At 47.5% G+C, this 23,611-nt stretch overlaps 2 protein-coding genes across 3 annotated transcripts in view; one reads left to right on the forward strand and one right to left on the reverse strand.

Moving 5' to 3' along the window:
- Positions 1 to 4,163: 4,163 nt before the first annotated feature.
- On the reverse strand, positions 4,164 to 17,999 carry Znf473 (zinc finger protein 473). Its single transcript, XM_028788839.1, has 6 exons — positions 17,658 to 17,999; positions 13,107 to 13,280; positions 9,770 to 9,902; positions 7,729 to 7,794; positions 5,300 to 5,410; positions 4,164 to 4,586 (listed from the first exon to the last, which is right to left on the reverse strand). Exons 2-6 carry the CDS (start codon positions 13,164 to 13,166, stop codon positions 4,552 to 4,554), a joined length of 405 nt encoding a protein of 134 aa, XP_028644672.1. The 5' UTR covers positions 13,167 to 13,280; positions 17,658 to 17,999; the 3' UTR covers positions 4,164 to 4,551.
- Vrk3 (VRK serine/threonine kinase 3) overlaps positions 17,884 to 23,611 on the forward strand; it is a 30,160-nt gene continuing 24,432 nt past the window's right edge. For both annotated transcript variants that reach the window (XM_028788837.1, XM_028788838.1), the window contains exons 1-3: positions 17,884 to 18,034; positions 21,027 to 21,088; positions 21,443 to 21,582. In XM_028788837.1, coding sequence (XP_028644670.1) covers positions 21,444 to 21,582 — 139 coding nt within the window. In that variant the 5' untranslated portion in view covers positions 17,884 to 18,034; positions 21,027 to 21,088; position 21,443. The remainder of the gene's footprint in view (positions 18,035 to 21,026; positions 21,089 to 21,442; positions 21,583 to 23,611) is intronic.

The raw sequence follows: 23,611 nt of genomic DNA on the forward strand, positions 1-23,611 counted from the left end.
CTGCCCAAACCTTGATTCTGGTCTTCTACCCTCCAGCACTGTGGGGAACTGTTCTGTATAAACTACAAGTGTATGTGGAGTGGAAACTCAAGGGTTCTTTGGAGAGTCAGTTGTGTTAGAAGGTGTTTTGCTGGGGAAAACATGTGAAGGAGTGGTTTCCTGAAACGGACACAGGTGAAAAGGTTAAGGCAGACTCGTGAAGGAACGTTTCACTGAAGCAGACACAGGAGAGAGGATGTTCTGCTAAAGCAAGCATGTGAAAGGACACACAATGAAAGATTCTTTGCCAACAACACGCATGTATTGGTCTACCTTACATTACGTAGTTGAGCTGCATTTGTTGGGATTCCAAAGAGAGAAACATACCAAAAAACTTCTGGTGGTGTGCAGAGGCTTTTTCTGCTGCTTCCTTGTACTCAGGCTGATTGGCAAGAGTGATGTCAGCTGAGACAGACGCACGTGCTGAGGCGAGACCCGGGGGTCATGTGGTGTTAAGAGGGACGAAATAGGACTCTACGGTCAGTGCAGTAGGCTGAGCTTGGCTTGCTTATAGACCAAAGCTTAAATCAGAGAAACAAATGCCCCATGCCCACCCCGACCGACAACTTACATACACTTCTGGTCTCTCTCACTGGAGCCCAAACTCTCACCGAGCACTCTGAAGTACTTTTTCTGTACTGTGTATTCATGCATGCTTATGAATGGGCGTAGACATCTGAGTACAACTACTCTGAGAAAGCCATGTGTTAGGTCCCCTAGAGCAGGGGTTACAGGTGGTTGTGAGCCACTGGACATGGATGTTGGAGACAACATGGGCACTTCTCAAGACCTCTTTCAACAGTAGCACCCTTTAAACAAAACACCCACTAGTGTGTGTGTATCCCCCCTGCCTTCGGTCACTCTGCTTACATCTCTTTGTCAGAAGCCTGTCAGTTTCTTAGATTAGCTAGCTCCAGAGGGAAGTAAACATGGCGGAAGAGAATGGTCAACATTATAGCCTGGACCCAAAGGTGAGCTAGGTCCTCATGTCAAATCCAACCCAGCCAGAGGATCCCGAGAAAGTACAAGCCAAAAAAGAAAAAAAAAGACTGGGCATAGTGGTTAGTGGTGCACACCTTTAATTCCAGTACTCGGGAGGCAGGCTTGGAACTACATAAGGAGTTCCAGGATAGCCAAGGGTATATAATGAGACCTTGTTTCAAACTTTTAAAATTAAAATCAAGTGAATATATACAACAGCTATTTTAAGCCTCTCAGATGTGGTAAGTATTAGTTAAATGTCCATGCACATTAAGACTCTTGTGTTTAATATGTGATGGGGCTGCTCAGTGGGTAGAACACAAAAGCCTTGGGCTGACAAGGAGGTGCTGCAGTACTGTGTTTCCATGAGGTTTCTAGTGGGGAGGACTTAGGCCAGGAGTCCCAACAGGAAGGATTCTTGCCCACTGGGCTCACCACAAATCCTCAGTGTCCTCAGAACTTCCTGTGACATAAAGGAAGTATTTTTAAGATGGTACCTGTCAGATGAGAAAAATTCTGTGCCTGGGGGCTGTCTCTCATTACAGAAACGTCGGGGGCAGAGGCAGTCCTATTAGTACACCTGCCCTCTAGCCTAGTAGAATGCCTACAAAGTGGAGTGGCCAACATTCCTGCAAACACTGTCATACACAATTCTCACCAGTGATGTCTTCCATGCATGCTGCCTTATGTGTTAGCATCTCAGGCAGCTCCTAACGTCCCCAGCTGTTAGGACATTCCACGCATGAATCCAGATGTTTGTAGTCACTGAGTGCATAACAAACCTGATTCTTGTCTACATAACAGTTCAAATGGAGGAATGGTGACAAGAGGTGGCCTGTGAATCCTTTCAGTTCCCATTTCGGAAGATTATAAGTTTTAGCAATCTGCAATTATAAAATTACTTTTTTTCTAATTTATATGTGGAAAAAACTAGAACAAAGCAGAGATGCAAAGAAATCAAATTCCAGGTATTAAAAAGAGTAGAGAGTTGAGCAAAAACTGGAAAATGGGAAAACATTAAAAGCCAATGAATGGGGCTGGAGAGATAGCTCAGTGGTTAAGAGCACTGACTCCTCTTCCAGAGGTCCTGAGTTCAATTTCCAGTAACCACATGGTGGCTCAGAACCATCTGTAATAGGACCTGATGCCCTCTCTGTCTGAAGACAGCGACAGTGTACTCACATACATAAAATAAATAATTCTTAAAAAAAAAGAGCCAGTGAACATTAACCACAGCAAGCAGTTTACTAGTTTTCATCTTTATCATAGAAGTGTCTTTGTGCTATATAGTTAGACACTCACCCATAGTTCATCAATAGCAAACATTTCCTGTGTACCAGGTATCAGGTGCTCAAAATTTAATCCTCACCACAGCCCTGAGGAATAGGGATATTATGCCCATTTTACAGATGAGGAAACTTTTATGGTTTTCACAAGGCTAAGTAGGAAGACAGAACTGGAATTCAGGTGGACTGGCTCTAAGGTCTACCGCCCAATCCTGACACTGCACAGCTTCTTAAATCAGCAGTTCTCAACCTGTGGGTCATGACCCCTTTGTGGGTGGAAAGACCCTTTCACGGGGATCTCCCTAGACTACTGGAAAACTTTACAATCATACCAGTAACAAGATTAGAGTTATGAGGTAGCAACAACATGATTTTATGGTTGGAGGTCACCACAGCATGAAGAACTGTATTAAAAGGTCGTAGCGCAGCATCAGGAAAGCTGAGAAGTGCTGGTCTAGATGGAATGCTCTGTCCAGTCTGCCTCGTCGATTTTTATTAGGACTTATGGGGAGTGGAGGTTTGCAATATGTTGGTTTCAATGACTGGCTTCAAGTGAAGGCCTTCAGAAGTATGGCACTCTGCTGTAAACAAGCGGCTCTCAGCAGTGTTACCTGCTACTTTACATGTGTGAAGTTTCTGGTGTTTGCTCAGAGCAGAGCAACTGTGAAAAGATTTTTGACAGTCTGGACAATATGGCTTCTCCTTGGTGTGGATTCTCTGGTGTTGCCTGAGATGGGAGCTGAAGACAAAGACTTTCCCACACACATCACAGGCGTAAGGCTCATCCCCACTGTGAGTCCTCTCATGCTTCCTTTGATTTGCTTTCTGAGCAAAGCTTTTCCCACACGTGCTACACGAGTATGGCTTCTCCCCAGTATGAATCCTGAGGTGAAGAGTAAGGCACGAGCTCTGGCTGAAGGCTTTCCCACATTCCTGACAAACATACGGCTTTTCCCCAGTGTGAATTCTCTGGTGTCGGCTGAGATGGGCACCGGAAATGAAGGCTTTCCCACAGTCACCACATTTAAAGGGTTTCTCCCCCGTGTGGATTTTCTGATGTTTTGAAAGGCATGATTTCTGATGAAATGTTTTCCCACACTCACTACAGTCAAAGTGCTTCTCTACAGTATGAATTTTCTGGTGCTGAGTGAGGTAGTTACTCTGCTTGAAGGCTCTGTCACATTCATTGCATTTAAAGGGTTTCTCTTTAATGTGAATCAACTGATGTTTTGAAAGATGGGCTCTCTGTTTGAAGGTCCTGTTGCATATGTCACACTTAAAGGGTCGCTCACTTTGGGAAGGTTGGCGCTCACTGACAGAGGTGTTATGCATGCATTTCTCAGTCTCAGTGCAGTCATTTGGTTTTATACCAGCACAGATGCTCTGATGGCAAACGAGCTGCATACTCTCGTCACAGGATTTCGCACATGGGCTATGCTCACAGGAAGTCACCTGGGTGTGAAGCTTCTCATGCTGCCGTAGGTATTTGCTGTGGTTAAAGGCTTTTCCACACTTGGTATTCTTAAAGCATTTTTCAGTGTGCTGTGAGTTCTGACCCAAAACCTTCTCGCTTGTATTTTCTCTGATGTGCATGCTCAGGTGGCACTTCAGAGTTGACCTGCAAATGAAGTGTTCCCCACACTGCTTACATTCGTACAAGCACTCAATGGTGTGGACTTTATAGTGCCGCTCTAGCTGTTCTTTATGGCCAAAGGTCTCCTGGCATTTAGCACAGCCAAAGAGCCCTTCTGCAGCATGACTCAGCTGGTGTCGAGTCAAGTGTGAGGGTCGGCTAAAACTCCTGGCACACACCAGACACTGGTGGGGTCTGGAGCCTGAGTGGACTCGCTGGTGCTCAGTAAGGTCTGTCCGACGGCTGAAGGCTCTCTTGCACTCACTGCATTTGTGCGGCTTCTCCCCGCTGTGAATCCTCTGGTGGATCTTCAGGGTGGAGGAGTGGTTGAAAGCTTTACCACATTCGTCACACTTGTATGGCTTCTCTCCTGTATGAACAGCCTGGTGCTTAATGAGTGCTGACCTCCGGTTAAAGATCCTTCTGCATTCTTGACACTCAAAGACAGTTCTGGGAAAATGTGTTTTTCGATGTTGGAAGAAGTGCTTCCTTAAGTTGAAGATTGCAGGGCATGAAGCACATTCATAGAGTCTCTGAGTGTGGGCTTTGTGGTGTTGAGCTAGATGAAAGGCCCGACTGAATGTCTTCCCACACTTCTTACACCTGAAGCACTTAGCATGTGTAGGAGTTTTCTGATGCTTTATAGGCTTTGGATGAAGAATGGACGGACTGTCACCAGGCTGACTCTTGTGCAGTTTTTCTTGGTCACTACTTTTACTAGTAGGTGGCTTTTCTTGGTCCCAACCTTGAAAGTCACACAGTTTTGCTGAGTCAGCGCCTTTACTAATACGCTGCTTTCCTGGCTCATCACTCAGACTCTTAGAGGGCTTTTCTAAGTTGTCACTTGGAGTTTTACAAAGCTTTTCTCCAGTGTGAATTTTCTGATGCCACTGGAGGTACAGACTCTGACTAAACCCTTTCCCACACTCCTGACACACGCAGGATTCATAACTTGCCTGAGTCCCTGGACGCATGAGGAAGTAAGCACCCTGGCTGAGACCTCCCTGCTGCTCTTGCCGTGCAGGAGGCTCCCCCCCAGCGTGGGTAATCCAGTGCTGCATGAGATGGTGACCCTGGCTGAAGCTTTCCCCACACTCACTACACGTATATAGCTTCTCTTGTCCTTGAACAGAGTCCTGCTGGCTCGGGTCACTCCTGGATTCCTTAAGTATCACTGGAGTGAGGTTCTTTCCAGGAATATCAGACATCACAGAATCCTCTCTCGTGCAAAAGAGAGGCCCAGGACTGAGGCCACTCTTGGACTCATGACTCCTATGATCTATGGGGCTTTCCTTGCTACTGATGACAGGTCTTGGAAGACTTCCTGGATCTCCTAGAAAACTATCTAACCAGTTCTCACCTATACAGGCTTCAAAGTTGAGCTCCTCGTTGGAAAATATCTCCATAATCTGGGAGAGGTCTTCTTCCAAGAAACCATTCTGCAAAGGACAGTTCTTGGTCTCAGGCACTTCTGGAAGAGAAAGAGAGAGAGGGTGGTATATAAATGCCTTCTGTTCCCTGGGCCAGTGGGACAGCCATGAGAAAGGTGTGGGGAGTCTGTGTCTGTCAGTGATGTTCTGGCTGGAAATGGCAGGAGGTAGGAAATGGAAAGCTCAGGTGGTCACACAGGGAGCTGAGAGCCTACAAGGATTCCGCAGAGTGAGAGCCTTGGCCATGATCATCAGAACCATGAAACCAAGGCCACTGACACACCTCTCGGGCATGCCACCTCCCTCCTCCTCTTCTATACCACACAGCATCAAAACCTTACTCAAGACATCCTAGGTCCTTGATGGGACAGGGATATCTTTCACATGTATCCAGTCCTCCATCCTAGAACCCAGGGCCAACACCTGACCTTGACTCAGGCACGGATTTCGTTCAGACCACCCTGGAACTGTCTCAATCTTCTTTTCCTATCTCCATCATTAGCAACTAAAACTCTGGTCCCCAGTTCCTGTTGGCCCCTGCCTCTTTGTCTATTCTCCCACATCAGCCCCTGGGAACTGTCCAATCAGAAGAGCGGGCACTGCTCTGCTCACACTCTTCGAGAGCATCCTTCCTGGGACAGAGAAATACAGCAGCATGTCAGCCCAGCATGTCCCGTGACAGCCCCATGGGAGTTATCCCCTTCCTCAGTGCTATGACTAGTTCTGTGGGCTCAGATACCCTCTAACCTGATCCTCTCTGTGTCCTTTAATACCTAGTCTGAGTATCACTGCCCCAGGTAAGACTTCCCTAACTACCCACACCTCATTGCCCCATGCTCTCAGAGGCTGAGTGCTGCATAACTCAGGGAACGAATTCTACTATGGATCCTCCACTGTCCTCAGTGTCAACTGGAACACACACACACACACACAGAGAGAGAGAGAGAGAGAGAGAGAGAGAGAGAGAGAGAGAGAGAGAAAAGATGCTCACAGGATAGCGACAGTTTACATTTGTGGTGTGCTTCCTTGCAGGCAGGAGCATGTGAGCCCTTCTAGAGTCTGAAGTGGACACCTTATTTTCCATAATTACACAAGTGGCCCAGCAGCTCTGCCCTTACGTAACCCATGCTCCTGAGCACACCGCATATGCTCTTAGGATCTTTCACTGCTCTCTCCACACTGTTGTTGCCTCCTCTCCTAATACCCTGTACCATCATCGCCCAAATCAGTGCCTTCTATGGTGTGGTGGTTCCCCATCCCTTGAGCATCTCAGAGACTGTTCAGTGTCTCTTGGACTTGGGCATGACCCTTATAAACAGCAGCTTTCAAAGCTGCTTGCCCACACTGTCACCAGGCTGTTCTTAGCCTACACTAGTCTCTAGTTTCCTCTTCCCCAGCCCTTTGCTCTTATTTCCCCCCTGCATAGAACATATCAGCCAACAAGTATCAGGCCCTCTTGTGCTATGGATGATAAGGGGTCCTGGGACTTCAAAGTCAGTCAGCTAATGACTTTTCATTACAGTGACATATGTTGCAGCAGAGAAAGGCATGTCTGATAGCTCAGCAGAACTGTTACTATTAGACCTGCAAATAAATTTGTGTGCATGTGTGTCCATGCATGTTTGGCTGTCTCTGCTTGGAAACAGTCTACATGATGAAGTGGCAGAAACAGAACTGAGATCACCATCAAGGAACACTAACACAAGCAGGAGGCTGCAGAGAGCTCAGATTAATGACCTCCCAGGTGGCAGGAAACAAGGAACAGGTCTGTGGATTGTCCAGATGGGTGAAGGTAGACCTGCAGCCTCTGGTTCTGAGTCTTCCTTATGGTGACAGAGGAATACTGTACGAAGCCCCCCATGCCTCAGTATAGTCCCTCCCCCTTTCTTCTATTGCATACAGTTCCATCAGGCTGTCACATAGTGTAGGGCTGCCTGGCATTAGAAATGATAGAGTAGCTATGCCAGACAACATTTGGCTACGGCCTGACTTACTCCCAAATATGACTGTGCCTGAACCAGGAAGAAGGTACAAGATGGAAACCAGAGGTCCACATCCTTAGAGGCCACAAGGCATGGGGGGTGCATACATTAATTTGGGGGTAGAAAGCATTCTCTTATTGAGCCTTGGAGTAAAAAGGCTCTGGAGAGGCACCAAGATGCCTGTTCTGAAGGCAAAGGAAGAGACATAACAGGCATGCCAAGCCAAGGCACCTCTGCAACGACAATGGAGACAATGGGGACAGGGTTGAAGTTAGGCACCAACATGTGTAGACAGTAGACAGACATGCTAGGGGCTCGGCAGGGTCTCAGCTAGAGGCTGTAGTGGAGAGTGCAGAAGGGCCCCTTCTCCCACTTACCAGTACTGGTGGCTTTCAGCTCTTCCCTGACATCTGGCTGTGAAATCAGGCTGGGTTGTGGAGGGTCTGCTGAGAAAGAACAATCCTATTGTCACTGAACATCTAGATGCTCAGCAAGAACTTCCTGGCACATGAATCATTCGAACTGTGTAGGTGGCAGGGTCAATTCACTTCTTACTGTGGGCTAAGACCTGAAAGACACTGATGAAAGACCTCCTGGGTTGCTTGTGATGCTGTACACCAGGCAGCAGGTAAGAAAAGCTCCCGCAGTGTGATAAAATCCCATGGGAGAGGGGTCCCACAGCTGCTGACTTTCACTTTGTTTATCTGCATGGAAGCCATGCAGATGTGCTGGGAGGAATGGGTAAATTCGTAGTCATTGAATTTCCTTGTATTCAGGGTTCACCCTGAATGAGTGGAGTAGTTGTTTTCTGGAGGAACTCAAAGAAATGACTGTAGAGAGCAGGGAGGGCTCTCTGTGACTGATGGAGTTGTTTTCTGAAGGAGCTTTACAGCCTTCCCATGACTTTAGTCACACGATGCTTCTGGCACACCTGGAACATCTTGCATTATTGAGTACTGCAAACTGCACAATAAGGACTGAAATCTTATCCTAAAAGTAAGTTTTGTGTAACTATCAATAATCATGCTTCTGCACAGCTCTCTAGGGATCAATACATCAGAGGCTGGACCTCCCTATTACCTGCAAGACCTTATTTCATCCTGGAGGACCCTCTTTCTTTGATCATCCCACATAACTTGATTACCAACATCTGGAGTAGAGGGCTTCTGCCTCCTTACTGCGTGTGCTATCTAGACGGTGGATTTGGCAGTCTTGGTTGCCCCACCAGACAGTCATGCTAGCACGGCTGAATTTTGGGATTGCTCCTATACTAGAATGGTTCACACCCAAGTCCTGCTTGCTTTCTGAGACTTAGGAAGAAGGGCTCCATGAACAAGCATCAGCTCACTTCCTGACTTTGTAGGGTTTCTACTGTTGTTGATAAAACACCACGACCAAAAGCAACTTGGGAAGAAAAGGGTTTATTTTAGCTAATAACTCAGATCAACTCAGATCACATTTCATCACTGAGAAAAGGCAGGAACCTAGAGACAGGAACCATGCAGAGGCCATGGAGAAGTGGTGCTTAGTGGACCGTTCTCAGGGCTCCCTCATCCTGCTGTCTTATAGCACCCAGGACCACCATCCCAGGAGTGAGTGACACCACCCATGGTGAACTGGGTACTCCCATACCAATAATTAATTAAGAAAATGCACATACTTTTGCCTGGTAGAAGAATTTCTCAACCAAGGTCCCCTCTTCCCAATGACTCCAGCTTGTGTCAAATTGACATGAAACTAGCCAGCCATCTTCCCATTGCTGGAAACTCAGGGCATCCATGTGACTTCAATGGAGGCTCTGCAGGCTCACATTCTTGCACCCTGTGCTGTGTTCTTCCACTACAGTGAATCACAGCTGTTGAGTCTGACCACAGGCTGAGCTTAGTTGCTCCCGAGGGAGCACAGCTAGGAGGACTTTTTCTTTCTGAAGTTCTGTTTCAGAATACCTGGCCAAGAAGGGCCTGACCCAGGAGCTGAACAGGAGAGCACTGTAGACTCACTCAGCACAGGGTGGGACTTAAGCACAGTGACTTCCATAGCTGAACAGTGCTCGTCAGGGTCCACAGCAAGGACTGGAATACCCAGTGAAGAGAACAGATCACCAATCCTCACCCCAGGACAATCCCATTCCAGACGACACAGCAAGGAGTTAGACTGTGTTGGAGCCACGAGAGAGTCCAGGCTTAGTGAGAACAGAGTGTTCTCACGGAGCTGAGCTGTGTGGACGAAGGAGCCACAGGATCCTGAACCGCTTGCTGAAGGGTAAGCTCTACAGTTATAAGCAGGAAATGGAGGGGATATGCAAGAAACCAGGCAGGGATCAGAGCAGGTATCCTATACACTGTGTACCAGATGACAGCAACCTGTGAGTGACACTGTAGGGCAGTGACTAGGGCCCTGGATCAGGATGACACTTACTAAATGAGAAAAGGTCCTGGTAATTGTTCAGTTCCGCATCCCAGAACACATCTCTCTGGTCCAGCTCTGACTCTAGGTCTTCCCAGTCTTCCAAGGTGAAATCCATGGCTACATCCTTGAGGGTCACAAGCTCCTAAATGAAGCACACTGTCAGTCATTCAGGGGCTGCCACGAGCCACAGCAAGCGTGACTAGGGCAAAAACCCCTACAGGTGAAGACGCAGGGCCTTGGGAAAGTGACAGAATATCAGGTCACACCCGGAGCAGGAGACCCAGGTCTGCTAACCCTAAATTTTGTCTTCTTGTTAGTTTAAGATTTTAAGGAACCAGGTGTGGGGGCAATGCCTTTAATTTCAGCACTTGGGAGGCAGAGCTACATCCATCAATGGGAGTTCAAGGCCAACCTGGTCTACTCAGAAAGTTCCAGGACAACCAGGGCTATGTAGAGAGACCCTGTCTCAAAAAAAGTAAAAAAAATAAGTTTTTGTTTGTTTGTTTTGTTTTTCAAGATCAGAGTTTCCAGGCAGCCCTGGTTGTTCTGGGAATCACAGAGATCCACTTGCCTCTGCCTCCCAAGTGCTGGGTTAAAGGTGTGCATCATCGTGCCTGGCCCAAAAATAAGATTTCTGGGGAAGTGGGCTGTGAGAGGCAGCTGGGTACCTGGTTGAGCACAGGCCTCAGACCCTGAGACTTGTTCCTAGGCCCTGGTTCCTTTCACTAACTAAAGCCCCTCCCAAAGAAAGGTTTGTGGCCTTCAGTCACCTAGCACAGGTAGAGGGTGTGACTGCAGGCCGCAGAGCCTCAAGACATCTCCATATTCATGAGATACCTAAAGGCCAGAGGGCATAGCCAATTAAGCATTCCTTCCCAGACCCTCCTCCTACTTGCAAAGGGTATTTAACCTCAGTTCCGCCCTGAGAACACAGGGTACAGCTTCATCCACTTTCCACCATGACAATAAACCTTTTAAAACCATGGACTACCTCTTCTTGTCTTTGGGGCCCACTGTGGCAGACAGTGGAGAAGGTCTTCAACTAATGAGCTGCCACCTAATCTCCTGCTTCTCTAAGTTCCAGCCACGGAGAGGCTGTCAACCATGACCCAGCCAAGCAAGTCGCCTCAACCGAGAGCCTCACCCACCCCGAGGGGCAGAGCCAGAGCTTCTCCCCCTCGACCCTTTTGGTTGCAGGCTGGTCTAGCCCATATGCGTGCCCCCATCAACTCTTCCCAGCTCTCCCAGCAGCTCCTGGGAGCCCAAGGGCTGAGAGCAGTCGCTCCCCAACTGCCTTCTTGCCTGGGGGTCCCCAACCCAAGAGCTCCGGCCCATGTGGGACCTCAGACTGGGATCTCCCCACCACTCCTCCACCCAGTTCATGGAGTGAACTCACTCAAATTCCCGAGCTTTTGCTCCCTGAGCTGCCTAGGGTGGCAGACACGCAGGACCCACAACTCAGCCCAACAGAACCCATGCCCATGAGTAAGCTACAGCCCCACAAAGATATTTTGAAGTTTTTGTTGTTCTTGTTGTGTAGAGCCAGGGTCTTACTCTGTGACTCAGGCTGGGCCTCTTGGGTGCTAGGATTACAAGTATAAGCCACCACACTTGGCTTTCTTTATAGAAATTTTCAAACATGGAAACAAGTAGAAATAGAAACATACGGAGCCAACAGCCAGGCAACACCACTTCACCTGTGAATACTTCCACGTTAACATAACTCCTCAGACAGCACAACACTAGTGGATAGATGTGAGGAATGAGACAGCCAGACTAGCATAACCCAAGGGCGTGGGGCTGGATCTGACTCCACTGTGCTATGTCTAAGCTCCTGTGACTGTGTCTGCTCTATGTCTGTGTAATCATTTATAATAAAATGTTTAAAAGGCACCTCTGAGCCGGGCAGTGGTGGCGCACGCCTTTAATCCCAGCACTTGGGAGGCAGAGGCAGGTGGATTTCTGAGTTCGAGGCCAGCCTGGTCTACAGAGTGAGTTCCAGGGCAGCCAGGACTACACAGAGAGACCCTGTCTCGAAAAACCAAAAAAAAAAAAAAAAAAAAAAGGCACCTCTGAATACCTGTTCCATATTTGAAGTCTACATACACACTGGGAACAGTGGTACACCTTTAGTTCTCGCACTTCAGGCAGAAGCAGATGGAGCTCTTTGAGTTCACGGCCTACCTGGTCTACATAGTAAGTTCCAAGTTAGCCAGGGGTGCCCAGTGAGACCCTGTCTCAAAAACAACAACCTAAAATTAAAACAATACAGATCTGGAGCTGAATTTATAGTCCAGTGATTGAGAACATTGCTGCTTTTGCAGAGCACCCATGTTTGGATCCCTGCACCCACACAGTGGTTCACAACTGTCAGAGGTAGAATCCTTCTAATCTGTGAAGGCACCAGACACACACATGTTACACATACATACATACAGGCAAAGTACATAGGAAAATAAAACTACATCTTTAAAATTTTCACCCTACAGGTCTCAACCCAGGGGTTAAACGACCTACTTAAGACCATTAGAAATACAGATATTTACACTATGATTCATAAGGGTAGAAAAATTACAGTTATCAAGTAGCAGAGACAGTAACTTTGTGGCTGGGGTCTCCACATGAGGAGCTGTATTAAAGGGTCACAGTGTTAGGAAGCCTGAGAACCACTGCTCTAGAGGTACTAGATGGTGTTTACAAAAACAAATTTAAGAAGGTCTATGCACTGCATCTGGCTTATATGTCAAACACAAATAGTCTGATTGCACGCCATTATTCTATGCTCTCTAAGTCCCTTTTCTATTGCTGTGATAAGATACCATTACTAAGACAACCTACAAAAGAAAACATTTAGTTGGCTTCACTGTTCCTAGAGGGTCAGCATCTCTGATGGTGGAGTGAAGGCACACTGGCAGCCACAGCTGAGAGCCCACACCTCAAACCTCAAGCAAGAGGGAGAGAGCACACTGGGGATGGTGGAAAGCTCTGAAAATCTCAAATCCTGCCCTGATACACCTTCTTCAACAGGGCCACACCTTTCTCAATAGTTCCACTAACCTGAGACCATGTATTCAAACATAGGTGACCATGGGAGCCATTCTCATTCAAAGGAGCACATTGACTAAAGGCTATATATTCTGGAAGTGACACTTGTTTACTTTTGGTGCCATCTGACTGTCCCTCTGCCCCAGGTATTTCCTGTAAACTAAGAGACTGAAGTATAAAGTCCAAATTCAAGGCCATTCCTCCACCCCCAAGAGACTACTTGTGAGTCACAGCGAGCCTAAGCCAAAGGAATGCTGGTTTTCCATTAGGAGTCATTCAGTTCAAAGAGACTTCAACTTACCTCAGCCATAGCTGCCTGATTCCAGTGACCTCTTTTAAGTTCCTCTTCCTTCCTCTCCATGGTCCCTGCTAGCAAAGCTGCAGAAAGTCTCCCATCCTTCTATGGCTGACTTTCTGTTCCTGCTTAATATGTCTCCAAAATATCACAAGTAGGACAAGTTCCAATATGAGCTTGCTGTAGGGATCAAATGACAACTGTATTTACTGAAACTATCCCATCCCTAAAATTCCATCATGCTTCAGAACCTGCAGAACAATTTCACAACTATTACACACACACACACACACACACACACACACACACACACACACACACAGGCACGCATCTTAGGATCTGGCAAGGAAGTTCTCCTCAGACCTTTGAATCCTGCTCACTGCCCAGTCAGCAGCAGCACAGTGCTGGTGTGCTGGTGTGCTAGTGTGCTGGTGTGCTGGTGTGCTGGTATGCTGGTGTACAGGGCATTATTTTAAAATATTTGTTGAAAGTTGGCCATAGTAGTGCATGCCTACCCAACTCTAAGGAGGCTGAGGGAGAAAAATTTCCAGTTTAAGACCACTCAGGGATACATAACAAGACTGTGTTTAAAAACGAAAAGGTGGGTTGGACATAGTAGCACACACCCTAATCCCAGCACTTGAGAAGTAAAGGCAGGCAGATCTAAGTTCAAGACAGGCTGGAACCCCTGCTCATTCCCTACACAAGCTGAGAAATTCCATCTGCCTTCCTTCCCCTAACCCTGCCCACAAGAGAACACTCCTCATCCTTCAGAGAAAACTCTGGGCTAGCATGCCATTATCCCTTGTTCCCCCACCCCCACCCCTATTCTACTAACCCACCCATGAGTGCCCGCCCATTCTGACTATGTATGGACAAAACCCTAGTTTCAAGCTGGCAATCCTCACTCCTCGTCTAAGCTCCCTTGCTTTAGCCTGGATCTGTGACTTCACTGACCTCTGCCTGTGAGATCTGTGAACCCACTCAAGAGCTTCTTCCTCTAGACCAATCTACCCTAACTTTGGAGAACTGGTAAGCTTCCTCCCCCTACTGGTCAGTGTAAATGTCCCCTGGTCCCAAGGGAGGGTTGTTGAGCTCCCAGCCACCCTGTAGTGTCCTTGAGGACAAGCCATTCAGTCTTTCTGACTGGTCTTCTCACTGACCCTTCGATACAGGACTTCTAACCCTTGGGTAACTCCCTCCCTCTTGGAAGCAGTTTTCTGTCACTGCTGAAGAAAAATCCTAAACACAGGTAAACTGTTCTCCCATGGGCATAGGAACCACTCAACCACTAGCTTCTGCATGATAACCCCATAAGCCTAGACGTGGATGCCTGCTTGTGTTAGTGCCGCATCCCAGGACGCCTCCCAGTCTAATTCACAGGCCAAACTTGGCCTCTGTATCCACAAAGCAATATCTCTACACAGTCACTTAACTGGCACTGTAAAAGCGACTGTCCCCTCCTTCTTTATTCTCTAGATACCAATTCCCTGCCCCAAGGGAAAAGTGTCCATCCGCCCCACCCCCACTCCCATCCCTTACTCCTGTGCTCTCACACTCTGCCCAGGACTCTTGCTCTGCCAAGCAGCCCCACATCTGCCGCCTAATTATCCTCAGCTCTCCCCCCACCCCAAGCCTGCTCAATGCCACAGCTCTGTCACACCTCCTGAACAGAGTTGCTAGCCTAGGAGAGCACAACTTCAGGCACTAGCTCTTGCCCCACCACAGCCAGCCATCCCACCCCCCTTGCAGGGACTTTGCTCAGCCACATGCTCGTGGCCACCGCAGGCTGCACACCCTCACACTGCACCGCTTAGACTCATCTGAATGTTTGTCTCTGCTGTTCCACTGATACTTGGACCTCTACCTCATCTTTCTTCTCTTGCACTCCAGCCTGCACATTCGCTTCTTCCACCACTCATGGTGCAACAAGAGTTTCAAGGAAGATGGTGCTAAGGCCCAGATGTCTAAACAGTAAAAGGTTAAAGATCACTGCCTTAAATATAAATGTTTAGCCTTGTTTGTTTTGCTACTGTCAATAAGTCACAGTGTGTTCTCTTTATTTGCTAGGTACATTTTCAAACAAGTAATTAAACAAACAAAGGTTGTCTACTCAGACATGCTCAATCGACTAGCTCTCAATCCTGTCAGAAATCTGCCAAATGTAATAATGTTTAAGCTTATGACAGAGACTCCCAAAGCCTAACAGCAACCCCCATCTCCCAAGGTCTCCGAGAAGATAATGGTCACAGCGACAAGACTGCTGGATTGTGGTATGATAACCACTGAGAAACGCTGCTTCATTGCCTTGCCCACTGCCAGGGCTTGGTCTACACTGTGGACAAACAAGATTCCCTAAAAGCCAAATGTCTCATATTGCTTAAGTCAAGGGAGTCATTTCTCACTTCACAGGTATTTCCTCCAAAGGAAAAAGCTGAAACGGGAGATATTTAGAATATGGTGCTTGGTCAGGCTTGTTCTCGGGCAGCCACCATTTTCCCACTGCTCCAACTCTGGACCACAGCTCCATCTACCTAGAAACACCAGCCCTGGCACCCACGAGATGCCAGTGTGGCAGCTGGCTCTGCCAACCCACCACAATGCCCCTGCAAAGCTTGACTGAGCCCCTGATAATACCCACCATCCTCGCAGTACCCGGTAGAAAGAAGACTCTTTTTTTTTTTTTGGTTTTTCAAGACAGGGTTTCTCTGTGTAGCCCTAGTTGTCCTGGAACTCACTCTGTAGACCAGGCTAGCCTCGAACTCTCGAACTCAGAAATCTGCCTGCCTCTGCCTCCCAAGTGCTGGAATTAAAGGCGTGTGCCACCACTCCCCAGCAATTTATATATTTAGAAATGCTCAATTAACAAGATGCCCACACAATTAGAGTTATTACCCAATATCTAACCTTTTGATAGAAGTTGCTACCCAGGACAGCTTTCGACCCATCCGTGGTTCTCCATGGCTGTTCCCTCTCTCCTTTCTCCTCACCTTCCTCTCTTTCTCTCCTCATAACTCCCTACCTCTCACCAAGCTTTATTGCAAATGTAGCAGGGAAAATAGCCCCACTACAAAAAGCTTTTCGTTTTCTGGGCTTGACAGCCAGACTGACTCTGCCCAAGTTGCCATGGAGACCGGAGGAACCTGGGAACTCTTTGGACTATAGACCAACCTCTGTCATTCCTTTGGGCCTAAAGTCAGCAGGAGGTAGCTAAAGATCATGACGATCCTAGATCCTATTCCTGCATCACCATCACCTCTTTCTAACTTTTCCTTTTTAAAATTAAACCAAAACAGCGGAATGTTACCATTTCTTCTAGGCTTCACCACACAGTCACTCGGCAACAGCCAGGTAAGCCTAACTCACTATAAAAAGGCTGCTTGCGCCCTCTTCACTCTCTTCCTTCTCTGTCCCTTCTCTCCCCATTCCCCTCCCTCCGCTCTCTACACGTGCTCATAGCCGGCCTCTACTCCTCTTTCTCTCCCTACCTTTCTCTGTCTCTACTACCCTCTCAACTCCCTCCCTATGCCCTAAATAAGCTCTATTCTATTCTATCCCTGGTGTGGTTGGTACCTCACGGGGAAGGGATGCTTCAGCATGGGGCCACAGAGGCACCCGCTTCCCCGAACCGTACCTCGCCCTATCAAACGTATCTGTGGTTTCCCTGTCTCATTCATTCATATATATATATATATTTGAGATATATATATGTCAGTATACATGTTTGAGATGCTCAAAGAATAGATACAAATGTTCTTTTTATGTTTGTCTTCAAGGATTCTGGGTTAAGAGCCATCGCTAATCTTCGTGAGGACCGGGATTTGACTCCCAGCACCCACGTGGCGTCCCACACCTATGTCCAGTTCCAAGACGATCCGAAGCCCTCTTCTAACCTCCACAGTTCCTGTACGCAGGTGGGGTACAGACTTCAGACACACTTGTATACATATAAAATAAACCTTAACAAACAAAACTCCCCTCACGGCTGCTCATGAGAGGAAACCACCGCTTAAGAGCCAGGCCTGCTCCAGGCTGTGAGGAAGCAAGGCTTCAGGTGTCCATCGGGGCCTCCCGGCCTGCTGCAGAGGGCCAAGCCCATGAGCGCCTGGGCTTAGTCTTCGTACCTCAGTATGGCTCCGCGTCTCCGAACCTTGGCATGAGTGAACAGATGCTTTCGGGATCCCAAGGAAACCCAACTCCTCACGAGGAGGACTCCCTCAGAGCAACTCCCAGTACTGGGAGAAATTCCTCAGAGGAATTTCCGGTTTCAGGAACTTCTCCTCAAATTTATCCCGCCCAGGTGTCTCTGCGCGGAATTGAAGGACCTGTGGTCCCCACCCACTGAACACTCTAGGAAGTACAGAGGAAACGGATTCAGGACCAAGTGACGTCAAGGTTGGGTAGTCCACTACCTTGTTATAGGACTATTTTCACCTTCTACACCCCGAAAATTCCATTTGGAGGTGACAGCGGGTTGCCATAGATACAGTTTGAAGGCAAAGCTGAGATTACAGGGAGGGCACAGAAGCAAGGAGAGTTTAGAAATGACAACACGACCTTTGATTGGTGGCTATCACGTATTTCATTGCGATTGGTGTCAGATCACCACAGGTGCAGTAGGAGGAAAGGCGCTCCAGAGAAGGCCAAATAACGGTGAGCAATTAAGGGATGGAATAATCAGGTGTGTCGCTTAGGCTTCTGGGAAATGGAGTTTCCAGCAGGGCACAGCGCGTCTTAATGCGGGGTTAGAGGAAGTAGGCCGCGTCTGCACGCTGCCGTCAGGACCAGCGGAGGATGCGCGCGCAGCCCCTCCTTCGCCCTCCCTACCCGGAAGTTTCTGCTGGGCAACTGAAAAGCTGAGTCCAAGTTTCTGGCCGGGATCGGAGCGAGGGTCCGCGCAGTGAGAAACCCCAGCACCCACGCCTTTTCCTCAGGTACAGTGATGAGAAGCCGGGAAGCCTGTGACGTCACTGCCTGAGGAAGGCAGAGGCCGACCGAGGCTGGGGTTGGGGGGCGGGGGCGGGCGAGCACCCACTTGTTTGCCCGGGAGGCGGGGCTACAGCCACGTTGGGCGGAGCCTGTGAGGAGTGGCAGACTCTCCGCCTCCACGGTATGACATCACTGGTTTCTTTTGGATTGTGAGGCCCAAGTTCCCTCTGTGTTACTTAGGGAAGTATCAGTCCCACACTTGTGGAGGAGTTTAGCCTTTGGTCCCCTGCTGTGCTGCGTTCTTGATCATGAGCACACTCGATGGTAGTAAGTTGATGTTCATAAGTAGGGTAAATGAAATAAACAAATCGGTGCATAATAAAAGCAAGCTTGAGTATCATAGCCTGAGCTGGCTGTGCAACCGTGGGCAGCAGACCTCAGCTCTCAGATCCCTTAGTTTCGAGCACTTACGATATATGTAAGGATCTGTGCAACAGACACTTGGTGTGTCATATACCTGAACTGCCATCTCCCCTAGGAGTAGCTCGAAACTCTCAGTGATGTTCTAGCTCTTGGGAGGCCGAGTCAGGAGGATTTCGGAGACTATGGGCTACAGAGTGATAGACACCTCGGTTTAATTAAAGCTGGATGGAGTGGTATACTTGGGTAAGCTCCGCATTGGGGAGCTTCAAATGCTGGAGGATCAAAAGTTCAAGGTCCGCCTACGATACATGAGACACCGTCTTTAAAAAAAAAAAAAACGTCCTGCCTAAGGACTGGAGAGTCGGTTCAGTATTTAAGTGCTTACTATCTTCTGGAGAACTCAAATTGGTTCCCAGTTCGTGACTGCCTGTAACCCCAGTTCTAGGGAACCAGGGCCACTGGCCTTCACATGGATTTTACATGCCCATATCTGTAGTAAAAATTTTGGAATTTTCATTTCTTCGAAAAACACAGAACTATAAGAATATGTTTTGGCTTTAATCCCAGGTGTGGGACTATGGATCTGCCTCCCAGCAGCTGACTATGCCTCGTGCTCTAGCGGGTCATGATTCTGCCAGCTGCAGATAGTTTCTAGAATTGTGTACCATTTGGAATTCTGGGAACTTCTCAGAGGGTATATAGATGCTAGGGCCTCAGCCAGGGGCAGTGAGAGTTGTTTGGGGTGTTTGCAGTTTGTTAGTAGTTGTGCTCAAAGAAGAAAGAAATTAGATTCCGATTGCTCTCTCTCTGCCTCTGTCCTCCTTTCTCTCCGTTCTATGGATGGGGTGAAATGGGAAGAGGAGATAAAGGCTGGGAAAAAAGAGCTCACAAAGTAGCAAAGAGCTGCAACACATACCCACATGCAAACACACATGTACACAAAATTAAAGATCATAAAGATGGATATTTTTAAATTCTGCACAACTAGTGTACATTCTAACGTTGGTTGAGGTAGCAGACAGAAAATGCAGTCAGTTGTATAATATGTCTCTGTGGTGCCTCACCTACATGTCTGCATCCAGAGTGTTTTAGAGAATAAGAGGCCTTCTCTGCTTGCAATTCACATTGCAGTTCAGCCCGTGCTTATCTGCCTAAACTCATTTGCTGATGGCTCACCAACAGGACTGTGGCTGTTTGTCATCATCAGAGATGGTGCTGCACTAGTTATGGGCTCTATTTGTGTATGTGGCATGTATTTGCAGGTGCCAGAAGAAGGTGTCAGATCCCCTGGAACTGAAGTTACAGGCGATATGAGCCATCCACCAGAGTAGGATGCTGGAGACTGAATCTGGGTCCTCTTGAAGAACAGTGCATTCTAAATCCTGAGACACCTAACCTACCCTCAAAACTGACTTTAAACGGATGATTGTGGCCACTGTTTTGTTAAACCACAGTGACAGGTGTAGAGGCTGATGGTCATTATAGTTAGGATGTGACTGCCTCCACATCCTAGAAGAGGGAGAGGTGACAGTCTAGGCTGGTGATAGGCTGGAAGATAGAGGCTACCTGGTGTTGCCTAACTTGGGTCCATGATGGGCATCCACTTCCACATGGGAACCTGCAAGAATATTCTGACCTGAAGCCAAGAAGCCAATGTGTTTCATCAATACCAGGTTTTGCTAGTGTCTTAGTCAGGGTTTCTGTTCCCTGGCTAAGGGAACAAACATCATGACCAAGAAGCAAGTTGGGGAGGAAAGGGCTTGTTCAGCTTACATTTCCACGTTGCTGTTGATCACCAAAGGAAGTCAGGACTGGACTCAAGCACGTCAGGAAGCAGGAGCTGATGCAGAGGCCATGGAGGGATGTTACTTACTGGCTTGCTTCCCCTGGCTTGCTCAGCTTGCTTTCTTATAGAACCCAAGACTACCAGCCCAGGGATGGCACCACCCAAAATGGGCCCTCCCACCCTTGTTCACTAATTGAAAAAATGCCTTACAGCTGAATCTAATGAAGGTATTTTCTTAAGGATTTCCTCAAGGGAGGCTCCTTTCTCTGTGGTGACTCCAGCTCCTGTCAAATTGACACACAACCCATCCAGTACAATTGACCCCTTGTCAACTTGACACACAAACACATCACTAGTAAGCCTCAACCCTTATTTTCTTACCCAAGATTTAAATAACTTTAAAAGTCCCACAGTCTTTACAAATTCTTACATATTAAATTTTCAATCCCTTTAAAATATCCAATATCTTTTAAAATTCAAAGTCTTTTTACAATTCAAAATCTCTTAATTGTGGGCTCCACTAAAATACTTTCTTCCTTCAAGAGGAAAAAATATCTGTAATCCCAGTATTTGGGGGGTGAGAACAGGAGGATCAAGAAGTACAAGGCTAGCGTGGGCTACGTGAGGCCCCATCTCAAAACTAAAATGAGTTTTAAATGAAAGGATGAATGAATAAGCATTCAAGTAGCACTTGCTGGCTATTTGCCCAATGCCCAGTATATGTTAGCCAGAACTTTTTACTTGTGAAATGATCTTCAGTCAGTATCGCCCTCTTTGTTCATTTCTAGGCTGTTGTCAAGATGGAGTGTCTAATCCAGTAATCCAAGGACCAGACCCTGTGTCCACAAAGGTACCATTGCCTCTGCGGCCTATTTCCCACCACCAACCCACCCCTATTGTCTCCTCTCTTGTGGCTGCGGGTGGACTTTCCTACCCTTTGATCCAGCAGGGCATGGCAAGGCTCACCTAGTCAGGCACTTGTTCCTTCCAGGAGGCATCTTTTCCCCAGTGACTGCTGAGGAAAATGGGCTTAATGTGGAATTATCAAAGTCCACCAACAAAACTAGGTGTGATGGTGACACCTGTTACCCCAGCAATCAGCAGATGGAGTGAGGTTATCCAGCCTCCAGATGCTTGCACACTGCCTTTGCAGTAACTCACAGCTCATATTCTGATTCTTGCCCCCTCCCTTTCTGTGTTACAGCATGATCTCCTTCTGTCCAGTCTGTGGCAAAAGTGTCAAGGTGTCATTCAAGTTCTGCCCTTATTGTGGCAATGCCCTGCCTGTAGAGGAAGATGGAAGCATCCAGACTGGCAGTACGCCTCTTGTGTCATCCTTTCGAGGTAGGAGCCAGAAAAGTCCCGCCTAGTCTGGCAGTTCTTTATAGCTTCTGTAGTTTGGTCACAGTGTTGAAATCCCTGACTATGTGACTGTCAGAGGGTGCTCTCTGAGTCTCATGACCACAAGAAGAGAAGTTTCCATTACAGTTAAGCAGAAGTTGAAGTGGAAACTTCTAGTTTCTTTGGAAAAATCAGTTATGTTAAAATGATGGTTTGCTGGGGCACACAGGTGAAAGGATGTCTTGCTAAAGCAGACACAAGAAAGAATGTTTTCCTGAAGCAGACATAGGTGAAAGGATGTTTTGATATAGCAAACACATGAAAGGACCCATGGTGAAGGAGTATAAATATGACCCCACAGACAGTGGGAGATGAGCACTGAGCTTTGGTTTGGTTTGCTCTGCCTCACTGTTCTTCGCTAATGACATGCATGTATTGGTTCACCTTGTACAGTGGAGCATTGTTGAGCTCCACTGTGGTAACATTGCCATTCAAGTAAACTCGCCAAAGAACTGCTTAGGAGGTTCCTGTGGCAGCTTGCTGCTTCAGTGGCCCTTGCTGTTTCTTCAGGACTGGACTGAAACTGCCGGTTCATGTGCGCTATCTGCCTGATGAGAGGACTGGTCTGTAGCTGCTGAGTCGTGTTTGGAGTTTGCTACAGGACTGAGCTGCTGCCTAAAAAGATTGATGTCACCCCCAAAGAACTATTTCTAAACAGGTCCACTTTCCCTGTGTTCTAATAACTTTTCTCTTGCACTACCTCTGGTGGCTTGTGGGCAAGAGGAGAGGTTGAACATTTATTAAAGTAGGTTGCCAAAAATTTATGCCTATAAGAGGTAGACAGAAGGACACTTTTTCTTTTGCAGGGTCAGGAGATGACACTTTTCCAGTTTGACTGGACAGTGGTGTCAGCCACGTCCTAGAGGACAGAGATGCAGCTGAAGTGAGCAGGACCATACCAGGCTGAACTCAATAAAGTGAGGGCCTCTCGGCTCCACACAGTGCTAGCATCTCAGCAGACTGTTAACACAGTTATAGTGCAAGGCCATAGTTGGACTATGTTGGATGCATATTAAAACACTGAGTATTCAGTGTACATTTCTTCAAGAGCACACATGTGGCGTTTAGAAGGCAGCTTACAGGAGTTTGTGTTCTCTCTCCCATGTGGGGCCTGAGGATTGAACTCTCATCCTTAGGCTTAGTAGAAAGTACCTTTACCCACTGAGCCATCTTGCCAGGTGTAGGCTTACATTTTTTTATGGCCTACTTTATTTATTTATTTATTTATTTATTTATTTATTTATTTATTTAGGTTTTTCGAGACAGGGTTTCTCTGTGTAGCCCTGGCTGTCCTGGAACTCACTCTGTAGACCAGGCTGGCCTTGAACTCAGAAATCTGCCTGCCTCTGCCTCTCAAGTGCTGGGATTAAAGGCGTGCGCCACCACCGCCCAGCTATGGCCTACTTTAATAACAATTCTTAAATGCTTTAACCTCTTCTAGGCTACCACCCACCAGAGGTAGTGGAAAAGAAAGGTTAATAGGCCAAAGGAGGATATGGACCTGTTTAGAAATAGTTCTTTGGGGGCGATTCCAGTCTCCATTGTCAGGATATCAGCATTTCAGTTCACACTAGTCAGTGGCCACTCAAAAACACTTTTCAGGAATCAGCAACAGCAGTTCAATCCAGAAGAAGCCTCTGGAACACCTCCAGAAGTTCTTTGGTGTGTTTCTCTCTACCACAACAAACTCTGATCAGCAAAGAAGGCAAGGCAAACCAAAGCTACAGCACCGTCACTAAAGACCAGCATTAGCAAAGCCCAATGACCACCAGCAAAGAGTTACAAGGTGAACCAATGCCGCAACATCCTCCGCTGTCTGTCGGGTTATACTTATGTCCTTTCCACACATCACGTGTCTCTCAAGCATCCTCTCTAGCAAAGAGTTACAAGGCGAACCAATGCCGCAGCATCCTCTGCTGTCTGTCGGGTTATACTTATGTCCTTTCCACACATCACGTGTCTCTCAAGCATC

The sequence above is a fragment of the Grammomys surdaster genome, unplaced genomic scaffold (genome assembly GCF_004785775.1).
Source record: "Grammomys surdaster isolate TR1022 unplaced genomic scaffold, NIH_TR_1.0 125769, whole genome shotgun sequence".
Classification (NCBI taxonomy): Eukaryota; Metazoa; Chordata; class Mammalia; order Rodentia; family Muridae; genus Grammomys; species Grammomys surdaster.

Excerpts from the sequence above, each read along its gene's own strand:
- Znf473 (XM_028788839.1), bottom strand. The coding sequence starts at position 13,166 with ATGGAGAGGAAGGAAGAGGAACTTAAAAGAGGTCACTGGAATCAGGCA. Across the intron at positions 5,411-7,728 it reads GCTGAAAGCCACCAGTACTG|AAGTGCCTGAGACCAAGAAC; the intron begins GTAAGTGGGAGA and ends TTTCTCTTCCAG. Across the intron at positions 4,587-5,299 it reads CAACTTTGAAGCCTGTATAG|CCTATAAAGCATCAGAAAAC; the intron begins GTGAGAACTGGT and ends CTTCATCCAAAG.